The sequence below is a fragment of the Manacus candei genome, unplaced genomic scaffold (genome assembly GCF_025592945.1).
Source record: "Manacus candei isolate 608988 ecotype Guabito, Panama unplaced genomic scaffold, ASM2559294v1 h1tg000014l, whole genome shotgun sequence".
Lineage (NCBI taxonomy): Eukaryota > Metazoa > Chordata > Aves > Passeriformes > Pipridae > Manacus > Manacus candei.
In genome coordinates, this window is record NW_026138062.1 from 56,716,653 (window position 1) to 56,731,531 (window position 14,879).

Genomic DNA, 14,879 nt, shown 5'->3' on the forward strand with positions numbered 1-14,879 from the left:
TGTGGCGCGGCAGATCAGAAAGGCCTAGGACAAGGGTGACAAAAAGACAGCCTCAAAAAGGCTAAACCACATGTTTGCAGGGCCCCTCCTAGCCACAGCTAAGGAATGCTTGAAGACCAGAAGAGCTTTTCGTCTGAAAGGATAAGAGAAAGGAGTAGGACAATCAAATCTGGTTTCAGTTTATTTCCAGAATTTTACTGTACAAAATATGCAAAGTGTAAAACGGTTTTATGTTTCAGTTTAAAAAACAACAAAACCCCATCCAGCTATAACTTAAGAGAACCCAGCTTGGAACAGAACAATTTACAAGGCTAGACCCACAGTGCATTAATGTCACAGACACCAGGAATTTGCTTATTTAAGTCCACAATTAGAAAAGAACAGAAAGACCATGTACCATTGCAGTTAAAGTTACATGTGCAAAGAAGAGGAAAAAAAGAAAGAAATGCTGGTTAGTGTCTATTAATTAGAAAACCTTGGCAAAACCCTTCTTACTATACAGTGTGTGTAGAAAAAGTATTACACAGTGATAAAGGAGGGTGAGGGAAGGGCATTCACCCCCACCCCCTTCCCCAAGACACAATAATGCTGAATCAAAGAAACAGGCACAGAAGAGTGTAAGATTCCTTCACAGTCATGCCTGTGCAGGTAGCGAGCCACAGCATCTCCCCACTGCGCACAGAGGAGATGGCCCCAAGCATCCTTAGGTGCTGGTGAGAGGTGCCCAGGAAGCAGCCTGAGGGAAGGAGGGATTCCCTCTCTGGGCAGAGCACACCCAGGGCTGGCTGCCTGCTGCCTGCAGGGCTTCTGTGTGCTATAGGGATAAAAAAATGCAGTCTCTCGGAGGGACGCAGATGGGCGGATAACACCAGCTGTACCGCTGGGGCGGCGAGGACCTGGCTCCGGAGCACCCCGGAGCGATCCACACCGGTCACAGTTGTCAGAAACGGCAACTTTTGGTCATCCTCTATTGGAGGCAGCAGCCTGAGCACAGGAGGACGCACACTCCTGTAGGAGACGTCATGGCCCAAAGCCATCTCTTTTAGAAGAGAAATTTGGGGTTTTACCTTTTTTTGTTTGTTTGTTTGTTTTATAAAATCAGCTCAATTCCAAGAGCACTTCCTTCTTAACACAGTTTAAACACTAAACCACCAAGCCTGGCCTGAGGCTCGAGACATGTATAATGCACATATCTAGAAGGGAAAAAGCACATAAGACACGCACACAAGCTGAATGAGAAAACAGACACCTGCACACACGTCTTGTGAACAGCTCTCATACGGCTGGGCAGAACTGAGCACAACTGAGGAGCCAGTCTGGGACCAGACTACAGCAGTTTTGCAAAAGACTGCAAGACTTTTGGCCTACCTTTGAAAAAGGGCAGATCTACACATTTTGGTAAGCAAGATGAAATTGGTTTCAATAGGTTTCCGTGTTTAGCAAGTTATGGATCTTTCCAGTTTCTTCAGCAGCAAGTGCTGGAAGTGAGTACATCTCAAACAAGATTTTTCAAAGCTAATTATGTGGGGCAGAGTCAGCTCCAGAAACTCCTTCCCTTCACCTTTTGACATACAGCAGATTCCCAAGGTTTTGCACAGATATCTCCATTTCAAAGGAAAAGGTTAGGAGGTTCTATGAGGGACAGTATTTGTTCAGAACTCCCCAAACTTGAGCCTTACTGTGAGCTGCCCCCAAGCTCTAAACTGCAGCCTCAGCACCTCCCTTCCCAGCAGATACTTGTTGTGCCTCACTAGGGAACTCTGGGGGGAAAAAAATGCACAGAAGTGAGGATGGAAGCTGGAGAGACACGCTTTGCTGGCAGAAAAAAATTTTAGAGGCAGAAGTCAGAGAAATAGCTGGCAGAGGCTGAAATCAGATCTGCCTTTCTCTCCAGTACCCTCCTTTGGGGACATTGCTCTTGAAGGCACCAGGGCAACCCCTGAAGCAGGAGATGACTTTGCTCTGTGATCAAGCTGCATCACACCAGCTTTTCATGCCCAGTGCATCTCTCCTCAGCTACCCTGCTGCCTACAGGGGGGCATGGATGGCAATGTCTCCCCTCTGCAGGGTGAAAACTGGTAACAGCAAACTGCCCCAAGCTGATTACAAGAGCTTGGTCAAGGACTGGTACAGTATGGAGGGGAGTCCTACAATGCTTATATTTCCAAGAGTGCTGTCTGCATGTCTCCCAGGAGTGGGAAAGGAGTCTGAGAACTGGGGCAGCCCCACAGAGCCTACACATGGATGGCTGAAGCCACATGGCAATGAGAGGTCAACAGATGTGCTAAAACCTTTGCCCATGCCTATTTACAAGACTGGCAAAGTAGTAGGGGTCTAATATCTGCCCCTACGGTCTGATTAGCTGCAAGAAATCCAAATCTTTCACTTTTTAGCCATAAAAGAGAAAGCCAGCCTTTGTGGAAACCCACAGCCATTTCCATCTGCTCTGGAACACTTGAAAGTCTGAGCTGCATCTGGTTTTGCAAGATCTCAGCATGGCCTTGGATTTAGGCTGTAACAAATCTGAGAGCTAAAAACCAAAGCCTTAAAAGTATTCAAGCAGCATACTTGAGAATCACAGGAACCATGCCAACGTGGAAGGGAGGAGTGGGGCACCACCACCCCTGGTTAGACAACACAGCACCCTATTGAATGGTTCAGCTTCCAGGGAAGGATGCCCAGTGCAAGGATCTCCTCTGAGGGGGACACTGTCCACTTTGTCACAAATAGGGCTGTCTTAAAAAAACACTTGAATTCTAAAAAATCCCCCCACAATTCCCAGCCAGGTAAAAATATCCAGACTGGGAGAGAGGAGGGAAAATATGTGCAAGGAGACAGTACAGGATAGGAGAGGCATTCGGAGAAACAGCCTCCACTTGGCTGACAAACCCTACAAGTTGTATTTATGCTCAGCTCTTGGCAAGCTTGGCAGAAGCAAAGGCTGCAGGAATTGGACCAGAGTTTCATTCCCTATGACTCGACTCTTACTCATTAGCTGGCTATAAACACAGTTAAACAAACCAGTCTGCTCTCACCGCTCAGTATTTTTTTAAAGAACTTGAATTCCTATAGATGCCACAGATTCACCTGTGGATCTCAAAGCACTTGACAGCAAGTTGAGTTTAGCCTCACAACACCCCAGTGAGGTAGATATGACAGTGGTCCCCTGATCTTGCATGGAGAGGGGAACAAGAGAGACTCTAAAAAATCTCATTAAAAATACCAGAACAGGGAATATTCAGGAGTCATGATTCCCCTTTTAGTCTGTCCTCACCTCTAAGCAGGTTGCATCTCTAAAGAGAGTGTTTGAGAGGCCAAGTCCTTTCCTTCAGATTTTATCCGGCAAAACATTCACGCTGCTGACATAGGGAAGAACATTTAATGTAGGAGTTGGCCCCCATTGACAGTGTCCTTTTTGGCAGCAGGCAGAAAAGGCAGCACGGAACTACAGCACGAAGATGAGGAAGCAGACCCAGAGTGAGCACAAACCGCTTCTGTCTGGTTCTCCATGTGTTAAAGGATTTAACAAAATTAAGACATGAGTTTCCTGAGCAAATAGTGTCAGATACCCCCGCCCTGTGGGGCAGGGAAAAGGGGAAGGAAATCCTGGGAAAGTAAGAAAGTTTTGCAGATGTGCCTGTGACAAGGTGCTCTCACATACACGGCACACCCAAGCCCCTGGCAAGGTGGTTCTTGTTCTGGCTTCACAGAAATGAGCCAACTCAGCCACAGGCAGTAGCCTCCACACAGGCATTAAGTGCTCCACAGTCTCCCAAGCTACTCCCAGTCTCTCCCACCCTACTGGTTATGCACATCATAAAAGCCAGGTGCAGGTATCTTTAGGAGAGCCAAGTGTAAGATACTTTATGCTGTCATTTTTTTTAAAAGGAATAAACCCACCTATTTTTTCAAAGTAAAATGCTGCAAAGGCCACAGGCAATAAAGGAGTCCCCATACAGACTACCAGAAAGCTTGATCTACAAAGAAACCCAAACACTGGGTTTGGAGAAGAGAAAAGTTTACCTACTTCCCACCCTTTAAGGGCAAAGGGCCTAATCCCATCATGTATCATGCCATCTAGTTTCTTCATAACCACATCTGGCACATGACAGGGAGAAAAAAGGATCCAGGAGACTACCACACACTTGTAAGAAAGGTGAAGGAAACTGCAGGGGTCACTTGGATAGGGAATCATCACTTTGGACCCTTGCTCCCCAGGGTGCTCCCTTGATCCCAAGAGGACTATCCACAGGTGCTGTTGGACATGCATCTCCATTGCTGCTGAAGAGGATGGACCCTCCTGCCCTGTCCCCAGTGTCTCTGCTTAAGGTGACGGCTCCCTCCCACCAGCTCGTGGTGGGCACCAGTATCAGCCCACACCTGCTGGGCCACGAGCTCCACTCTTTGCTTGGCCACCTCACCCTGGTGGGAGCATGGAGGCAGCTCAAGGAGCTCCTGGAGGAGCCCAGGAAAGGCCTGGGAAAGGCAAGGGGACAGGTGGGGCTGTTACAGCCTTCCTCAGAAGACTGTGCAGTCTGGCAATGAAAGGCACTGGTTAACATAAGGAAGAAGGCCCTGGTTCCAGAGGGCAGGCCAGATCCTACCCGATAAGAGATATTTGCATGGCAAAAGACTGAGTAGAATGAACATTTACATTCACATGGATCTCAGGGGTACCTGACTGAAGGCAGGTCACTGCCAGCCTAGCAGCTGTGTTACCTGAACACTGATGTGATGCCCCCATGCTGGCAATCAGACTTCAGACACCGATTTAGGTCACTGTTAAAAACAAACTTTCTAAAACCCCATAAAACTCAGGTGACACTGAATTCACACATGAAAGCTGCACTGGTGGCCAAAGGCAGCCTTCCAAACAAAACTCTCTCAGGAGCAGATCCTAGCACTGAGCAGAAACTCCCACAGCACAGCAAGGCCAAGAAAGGCAGGCAGATTTTCAACATTCAGAACATTGTTTGGTATTTCTTAGTTACAGCTGAAGGTGTAAGGTGGGGAAGGGCTCACTGCAGTGTTTCCAGAGCACAACAATTTTCCAAAGCAAGTGAACATGGCAGGGGTCAGCCCATCCCTGGCTCCTCTCCTTAAGGAGGGAAGTGCTTTTGCTGGTCTTTTCTCCAGACACACTTGAAACTGGTTCGAGAGGGAAGGGCACATTCCTGCCTGCACCCCTTTCCCCTCAAAGAGGCTGTCAGATATAGGGAGGGTCTGTGATTTATCTGAGGAGGAGCCAGCTATTCACTGACCCCTGCCCCAGTGCAAATATGCCCTTGCAGGTGCAAAAGGAAGTGGCAGTGCCTGGGGAAACACATTCAGAAAGCCAGACAGAAGGGGATAGAAACAGGGAGCCTTGGGAGTGCCCAACAAAGATGTGTACAAGCAAAAGAGAGGGAAGCAGGTGAGAGAAAACAGGGAGCCGTGCCACACAAAACAATTTCACTAACAAGCACTGATAAAAAAAAGTAATAAAAATTCAAAAAGCTGAAAGATGGGCTGATCCAGTTCAAGACAAGAAACTTCACAGGGAGTGAAACCACCCCACTATGTTCACACAGGTCTGGCACTGACAGAAGAGGCACATGGAGAAGAGAAAAAGAATAAAAGAGAATAGAAGTACTCTCACACACCCGCCCTTTGATATTGCCTCCTCCCCAAGTGAACAGGGGCAGCTGCACCCCCGTGTCAGCAGGTTTCTATAACGGAGAGGTGAGCAACACCCTCTCAGGAACAGCCACAGGTAGCAAAAGAAGAGACACAACAGAGCAGGCGTGCACACGGCGTAAGGCAGCACTCCAACAAAAATACTGACGTTGCAGTTGTGCAGAAAAAGAGAGAGCGTGAGATTTACAGTATGCCTGGAAAGAGGGGGGAAAAGAAAAAAATCTGTTCTGTCTCCAAGGCTGAGCTAACTGAGCCAAGTCACCCTGTTGCCTCTTAAGATACTTCTTTCTAGATAAGATATCCCAACTCCCCCCTCCCCTTTCCAAATAAAGTGCAGATGGTCAAATATTACTGGTCCATCATCTGCCAGTTTCAGTCAGCATTGGGGAAATTAAACCCAAAAGCACAATATTGAAAAAAAAAATCTCCAAACAACCCACCCTCCAAATCCCTTAGACTGAAGTCTCAGACTGTAAGCGGAGGACAAATTTATGAGATTTAGGGTCTATGAACTCTTCTGAGAGTTTGATGAAGGGGATTTTTTTCACATTAACAACAAGGCTGAAGTCCAAGCACTTGAGGACAAACACGATGCCGTCTTGTAACCCGCTTGTGACCGCTTCCTCGCTGACGAGCGTCCACTGCTTGGAGAACCAGCGATCCCTGTCATACTGGAGGGTTGGGCCCGGGTTGAGGTAACGCTCCAGGAATGCCTGCCAAGAGCGGGACACACGTTAGCACCGGCCCCACAACTTGCTCTGCTCTCTTCCCATCCCCAAGTATGGCTCCACGAGCACAGGCTTGCCATGCTGAAAATTGTTCCAGTTTTCACACTTCAGAAGACATCTTCTCCCCAGTCCCTCCCAGGTTTTCAGACCCCGGCAGTAGACAAAAACATCAGGAGATCCTCTTTCAGTGCATCCCAGCAAGCTTGCAAAGTTATAGCCCTGATTTCTGCCACCAGCACAGCCATCTGGCAGCAGTTAGTATAGCAGAGGTCATTTCTCCCCTACCAGCCCCATAACCCATCCCAAAACTACAGTCCCAGACAGTGAGATAGGATAGCTGGCTCTCTCCTTCAGGCCAAGCTAAGGTGGAAAGCAGAGGTTTCCATGTTTCCAGCCTGAGCCTGCAAAACCAGAAGCAGAACGTGAAACAGTTTGACACTGTTTGTGTTTTAAAGTCTCCTTTGCAATCTTCGTGGTAGCAGAACCTTCTCTTGCATACCTGGGCAAGGTCCCAGGTGGCTCCCAGAGAGAAGATGATAAGGCCCATCTCTTGACAGCATTTCTGCTCTTAGTGTAGTAAGACCTGGGTGAACACCCAGGAGTAATCCTTCCCTAGGACTGTGGGTTGTGGAGAGTGGGATCGTGTGACCCGTTTCCCTTATCATTCAATCCCTTCCTGTGTTTGCAAGTCAACAGTCACAATCTGGGCCTGAAGCAGCAAACTGACATTTGACCAAGCAGCCCATGAATTAGAAACACTGTCAGAGAGACAGAGATTTAGGCAATAATTAGAAGAAGTCCAAAATACAGCAGGGGGTAGAAAAACAAACAAAAAAAGCCTTTTCAGGTTGCCACCTGCATCATGCTGCTACCATGAGTCTGCTGGGAGAACTTCCCATGACTCAAAGCCACCATCTCAAACACTTCTTCAGTACTCCCTTTGCTGAACTGGATATGAGAACAATTATGTCACAGGCATTTTCAGATAAAGAGAGAGAGAAGATGCTGCAGAGGAAATATTACTTCCCTTTAAGATCTGATGCAACCTACAATGCACTGATCGTATCACAGGCAACAACTATGAAAACATCCAGTCACCTCCCTCGACAACTTTCTGTTCTGTGTGAACACACAGAGGTGCCACCCCCTTCTCCCTCCTCCCTGCACCAGTGCTAGAGAAAGCATTACCTTTGGTGTCATGTTGTTGGTGATGCAGAAGGACAAGTGTTGTAAGATGCTCTCCATGCTGTGGTACTGTTGCTGGCGGGTGGTGCGAAGGTACTTCTGCAGAGCCCTTGCCATGGACGGGAAGATTGCCTGGGCTGCTTCTCGGGGGTCCATCATTTCTCCTGGAGCTTTCTGCTGTTCCTCTGCCTGGAGGCGTTTGATGTGAGTGAAAGCCTCCTCTACTGCAACCACAAGCCTGCAGAAGGAAAGTCGGGATGGTAAGAGTCATAACGAGAGGCAGGATGGGTCTGTGGATAAGGCAGAGCCTGGGAGTCAGGATTTACAAGCTCCTATTCCCATCTGCCATTGAGTCATTGCCTGCTATCAATTTACGTAAAATCTTCCCTACTGACAGTCTGAGGGGTAGACAACAGCTTTTCTTTCCTTGCCTAAGCCATCCAGCAACTGAGGGTCATAAACCAGGATTAAGATTTTAAAAGCCTGAGCATTGCACTTGGTTCTGCCAACACAGCATAAACATCAGCTGCATGACTCAAACAAGACACAGCTGCCCTTGTGTTTAATGTATGTCTTAATACAACAGTTCCAGCACACAGAACTGCAGCACAAAGCTTAGGGAGTCAGGAGGAGACTGGCTATAAACTAGCATGACCCAGGCCACAGACCACTCTGAGACACTGTGCTCACAAGCTGCAGTCTGCTCTTACACCAACCGGGTACAGAACTTGTGCTGCCGAATGACTGCCCTGCACCCTCTACTGAACAGCAAGGGTGAGAACATCCCTCCATCTTCACTTGTAACACTGCAGCTAGAGACATCCCCTGCAAATCATTCCTGTGTTGGCTCAGGTGAGTAAACACCAAGACCACACCGTAAAAAGGGAACAGATGCCTTACAACACTCGTTACTTCATTCTGGGCTAACTTACAAATGAGGGGCTATGTTGCAGTTAGTGAGGAAAAAATGATAATGGAGGAGTCACCCAATAAAACTCTCTTGCCCCTCCAAAGAGGACTTCTTTCACACTCAGTTTCCACTCAAGTCACCAACAACTGTCCACACTGCTCTCAATATCCAAAGTATCTTAAAGCCAGGGGCAGTTGCCTCACCACAAGCAGAGGTTCTAGCATACTGCACTCAGACTATATCTGAGGAACAGCATGAGAAGCCCTGACCCTTGTCCGTTCTTTTTAACTTGACTTAAGGGAGGTGGGGGTGGAAATCAGTTTCTAATCTCCTGGTCTGAAACATCTGGCCTGATCTTCTAGAGACTGATGGTTTTCCTCTGACTAAGCAGCTGTTCTAACCAAAGTCGGAAGCAAAGGAGATGTGCCCAAGTTAGGATGCTACACTCCACAGAAAGGAAAGTTTAAGTTCCTTTGGCTCTGAGGCTGGAAGAGAGCCTAAAAGACAGCAGCTATAGAACACAGGTCAGACTGAAGCAGTCAAGGGGGCACATTGTGCCAGCACTTTCCCAATGAAATATAAATTGCCAAAAGAAAACACAAAACAAGCCAGCTCCTTCCAGTTATGACACATTCCTTCCAAACATAGCTCAGTTAAGGGATGCCTGCCTGTAAGCAACTTGCCTCAAACTGTTAGGTATGCTAACTACAGACTGCAATTAGGCTCCAGAGCAAATAGAGACACTGTCTTGGATCACCTCAACAAAGCATCAACTCTGTAGCCTAAGCGTGACTAGCAGAAAATATAACTACATTCCAAAACAAAATGTAACCGCTTCTGGGTCAAGTCTTTCCTCCTGAATTCATTGAAAAGGGCAGTCCAACTGCCTCTTTTATTAGTCTGCAAAGACAAATATTCTCCTCATCCATGAATGGGCAACACCAAGTGCTCCACTGATCCTGTCCCTGGATTACTTGAGCTGACAAGCCTGGGCATGGGCAAAAATAATGGGATTTCCTGCAGCAAGTAACAACAGACTTGTCGAGCACCGGACTGTTCCTTAATCCATGACACTGCATTAGCTTATCTGCCTTATATACATGAGCTCAGCTTTATGCACGTTCTTCAGATAATTCCAGCTGCAAGCTGTCACCATCCCTTATGCATGTGGGTTTCATAAGCTTCTTCACTGTGACAGACTTACAGCCCTTAATCACGGGTCAGGGACACCCCGTCAGGCTGGGCAAGCCCCACACGACTTGAGTTTGGCAGCGCCAAGGGAAGGGCTTTACCTGGCACGGCGCTTCTTCACTCTGCGCTCGTGGTCGGCCTCCTCGTAGTAGAGCTCGTTGTGACTGGAGTCCCTGCGGCGGGCCGCGGCTGCGATCATGGCACGGGACTGCCCCGACGCGTTGTTACCTGGGCCTTTGGGGGGCAAGGACGGGCAAAAAGGAGACAGAAAGGCGGTGTTACTGCCACAGGACTGGGGCTGGGACAGACCAGCACCCCACGGCATCTCTCGCAAGTGCTCTGTGGCTCCAGCCTTCCCAGCCAAAATTATGAACCCTTCCCCGGTCCTCAGCAGCTCTGGTAGAAACCCTGCTAGGCAGCACAGGTTTAGAGAGGGGCTCTGGCACGTGGACAAGGGAAGTTAGTTGGGATGAAGGATCTCACGGCACATACACAAAGGCAGAGCAAGGTGAACATGCCGAGGATGCAACTTACCCCCCATTATATACGCTTTCAGTTTGAAGGCAAGGCCAGCTGGAACATACCACATTTCAGCATCAAGACAGTGTGAGAGCACAAAAAGTGAGAAGTTGGAAAAAGGAGAAAGACAAACACAAGAACATAATGAGACATGGAGATGAATAAATTAAAGCCAAATGGCAGACAATTACTCGCAGGGAGGAAGAAAAGGATGCAGGGGAAGTAGAGTCACCTTTAGACAAAGCATAGGGTTTTCCAGAAGGACAGAAGCTGTCAGAACAGCAATCCTGCATGAGGGTAGGCTGGGGTCTATAAGTGTAGTAGCTTCTCATGGCACTTTGAGCAGCATCTGTCAATAGATCTTCTGCTGCTGTTAGCAGATCCTACACAACTACAGGAACAGGGAAACTGCAATCTGCTCTGTAATACCCAGTCAAGTGACAGAGCTGTCTACTATAAGACCTTAACTACGACTCTAAAATACAGTAGTAGGTTCTGCAACTCGCACATGAAGCCCACAGCTTTGGCTGTTTGGGCAGGGAGTGGGAAAAATGTTGCCCCAGAAGAGTTTACAAACCTCTCTATACAGACAGAGGATAGAGCTGGGTCTGCCCAGAGAGAAGCAGTAGTCTAGGACTGCCTCCAAACCACTAAGAGTTGCTTTTATGGCTAACTGCTCTGAAAGCCCACACTCTCAACTGGCAGTGGTTAAGGCCAATCAATTGCACAGACACGTACAAAACTGTCCTGCTCATGCAAGGGCAACTCTTAATTTTTTTTCCTAAAAAGCACAAACCATATTCCAAGACAGAAGCCTGAAGTTCAGCAGTGGGAAAGACAAGCACTCAAACACAAAGCTTCTTAAGAGTCTAAACACTTCAGATGTTGCTTGACGGCCCTGAAATGGAGGATATGACTCAAGGGAGACACTAGCTCCCAAATTTGGGTTAGATTTGTAATTTGCCTCATTGACTATGCCTGACTATGAAAATCCTGGTTTTGAAGGTGAGCCTCCCCACTCTGTGTAAGAGAGATTACAGTAAGATGTTTTTCTTTCCTGGCTGCTGCAGTATCAAATACAAAAGCTGTCAACAAATTAGTAATGCTATTAAGGTAGCCTGTCTTTTTTCACAAAGGGTGTAAGAGACTGTCAGGCTGCCAAGGTAAGTTGCAGCCAGAATTACACTGCTTCGTAAAATGGACAGGAATCTTTCTAAGGACATGCCTCTGTGCCTGAGATTGCCATGTGCACAAAGGCAGTGACACTGCACAAGGAACAGCCCAGGCAACTGGCACTGCCCCACAAGGGAAGGTATGAGTTTCCAGGTCCTGGTAGGCTCACAAGCTTGACACATGGAATGGCCTGCCAGCCACATCTGCAGCTTGTTTCTGGTTCCTTTTCTTCTAATAAAGTCTCGTGAGCCAGCAGCTCCTAAGGTGCTATCACACTGTTGGACTGGCTAATTTTCCTCTGAGCTTGGGAGCCCCAATGTCCCAGCAGATGCTGCAGGAAAATAGACCCTGCCACCTCCCAGAGAGATACCTCGGTGCAGGAGAAGATGAGCCAGTTAGTTGTCAGAGTGGCACATCCCACAGCCAGCCTCACAGGCTGTGGGGTTTGAATGGTGTGCAGACAGCTGTGGGACTGGGAAGCCCTCACCTTCCATACACCAGGCCTCACTGAGAGTGAGCAGCTGGAATGAATGATTTCACCTCTGTAGAAATGCAGAGCGAGTCTGTTTACTTCCCCTCTCCAATTCAACTGAATCAAGAACTTCAGGCAGCAAGGGACACATGACGGGCAAGCCTGTCCCTCTCCATCCCTTGCTTCCCCATTCCTCTGTCAGGATGGGAATATCTCACTTGTAAGGATCTAAACCTTCAATTAATTTTATGGGCTCAGGGGTACTGCATCAGGTTTGGGGAAGCATTTAGGATGTCTTTGAAACTCACCAAAACCAAAAAAAACCCCAACCAGCCAACCAACCAACCAAAAACAAACCAGAAAAAGAAAAGAGGAAAACCAAAACTAAACACCCCACAGCCATAAGGCACTGAAACATTGTTGAAAGCAAAACGATCATGTCTCATGTTTTTCCATGTGACAGATATTCTTTGTATTTCAGTCCCCACACCATGCAGAGCCACCTTGCCCAGCTAAATCCCTTTAGCTCTTTCTTTCCAGCTCTCAAAGCCTTTCAGTGCTAATGAATTCATGGGCAGTATGTGCCTTACCACATTTTGTCACAGGATTTCAGCCATTCTTCACCATAAAAGCTTCTCTACATAACTTCAGCTCTTCCAAAGGAATGTCACTTTCATAAAGGTTGCTGGGCACACCCTGCTTATCAAGCCTGGCTTTCACTGATAGGGTTTGAGAGTGTCAAATGATTAAGTCCAGTTTTCACTGCTTTGAGCATCCAGATATCCATCCATCCTCCCACGGGCTTCTTTAAAGCCCTGAAGTTTGAAAACGGTTTGTAGAATTGCAAAGCTCAACGGGGATAGTTATCTGTCTCTGAATTTCCATGAACTGCTTAGCATCATGATGATTTGGGAGCATGGCCACGTGTATGCCAGGCATAGCTAATTTAGCGCTAAGCCTGCAGGCTGACAAGCACTGAGAGCATTGCTTTCATCAGCAGCTGATGCTTAGACTGTTTCCCCTTCCCACATTGGTATCAACTGCCTTCACTTTCCTGAAGGCTTCATGTGGAAACGGAATAATAAGTGACTGGGGAACTCATTTAGGTTAAAAGTTGTGTTTATTGTACTATCACAACTAAGGAGATGACCCAAGGGTGACAAAAAGCAGAGGCTGCCTAAGACAAGCAGTGAAAAGTGCTTATCAAGCCACATGATAATTAAGCCCGACATAAAATTTGGCCATTTCACCTGGCAAAGACAAAAGCCTTATTGTGGGCTAAACACATCTGTAAAGTCGTCTGGAACTGGCAAACTCAGGACTGTTAGGAAGATTTCCAGCAAGAGACAAGACTTTGGCAAAGCAAAAAGGTGAGAATGTGTGCATAACAAAGCATAAAGCCAACCCAGCCCCTCCCCATCCCACCCATTCTCAGAGACTACATTTCACCTCACCTACCATCAACATTGTAGACTTTCAGGCCAGCCATGTGCTTGGCTGCTCGGGATTTGGAGGCTGTTAACAAGGCTGGGTTGTAGACTGTGAAATCTCTGTAGTAATTTTCCAGAACCACCAGTGCAGCTCGTTGGATGCTAGGGAAAGAACAAAAAACAAAGCAAGACAAAGTACCTCAGATTAAAACAAGCTCTTTTGCTTCCGTAAAATGCTCAAAAAAAGAAAAGAAAGAAGAAATAGTCACATTAGTTGGAACAGGGTTGTCACACCTACAGAACTGTGCAATACACAGAATATTAATTACTCTCTCTAGGACCTGAATTTCATTTGAGATGCAAGATAAATGCCTCTGCCCTCACATTAATAGGAGAATGACAGGAAATCCCTAAACAGGGGCAGCACATGAAGTGAAGCACTAGGCTGACTGCAGTATAGTAAATTACAGAACTAGAGCTCAGCCCGCCCCGGCAGTACAATCACTGTGCTGCAGAGACCTTGCTCAGGCTGAAGATCAGAACACCACAAGGGTTTTGGTGTAGCTGGCCAGCCGAGATGGAGAGACCAGCTCAGGATGGATGCTTTTGCGTTTGAGTCATTTCCAGCCGCACCTCACAGCTCCTCAGATCTCCTCCATCCCAGCACTGACTAGAGTGCGATCTCTTCAGCTTTCACAGCAAGATAAGATCGCTGTCTGAGGAGTATGACTGCCAGAGACAGATTACCTCAGTATTGCTCGTTAAATCCCAGGCTAGGGACAAAACAGGGAGCAGTGACACTCCCTCCATCCCTTTGAAGGGATGCCTCCACATAAAATGATGACACATGGGAGCAAAACAAGCACACGCGCCAGCAGCAGGAAAGACTCAACCCAGAGGTATCTTCCTTTGCAATCATTTTGACAACAGAGAGAGAAATGACTGTAGGCACTGTTACCAACAAATAGGACAGTACTTCAAAACAAGCCAGAGCTATGATGTTTAACACTGCCAATGCACACGTGGGATCCAGGACACAGCTCTCTCCCCGTTGCTCTGGCTCCCTGCCTCAGCGTGGCAACCGACTGGCAGCAGTATTCTCAGCAAATCACCAAGATCACCGATTCAGCCAACTGGAGTTTGCCAAGGACCCACACTTAATATAATCTTTGTGGGTTCAAAATGAAAGGGGAACTGCCAACACATTTGTTGCCAGTTAATTTGTTGCCACTTCCCAATAAAGCTTCTCCTAAGGAAAGCAACCAAGTATTCTCACACGTTACAACATAAGAAGAAAACATTACAAGGATGGTAATGTGGGAAAATAAGACACCAACAAATTAAGACCAAAATTCAGTTCTCAGCACTACCACGGTGTGCTCCCAGAGGAGCAATTTAAGTTTTCCTGTTCCTTGTGCTAATACTAAACTTCTGCATCACACCCCAGTAATTTAAACACCCCCCCCACCATCCTCGATTCTCCGACTGTCCCCTCCCACTGATCAGTGAATTAAGCACACATGCCAGTCCATTCAAGAGATTCTGAGAAAGAAGAACAAACCCAGACTTGTTCACTGTGTAACTTCATCAGTCAG

General features: G+C 47.3%; 1 protein-coding gene across 4 annotated transcripts in view; it reads right to left on the bottom strand.

The window, feature by feature from the left end:
• Positions 1–14,879, bottom strand: part of VANGL1 (VANGL planar cell polarity protein 1) — a 48,406-nt gene continuing 33,527 nt past the window's right edge. For all 4 annotated transcript variants that reach the window (XM_051779659.1, XM_051779661.1, XM_051779658.1 and 1 more), the window contains exons 5-8: positions 13,313–13,446; positions 9,792–9,924; positions 7,593–7,827; positions 1–6,389 (exon numbers count right to left, since the gene is read on the bottom strand). In XM_051779659.1, the coding sequence (XP_051635619.1) occupies positions 6,129–6,389; positions 7,593–7,827; positions 9,792–9,924; positions 13,313–13,446 (763 nt within the window). In that variant the 3' untranslated portion in view covers positions 1–6,128. The remainder of the gene's footprint in view (positions 6,390–7,592; positions 7,828–9,791; positions 9,925–13,312; positions 13,447–14,879) is intronic.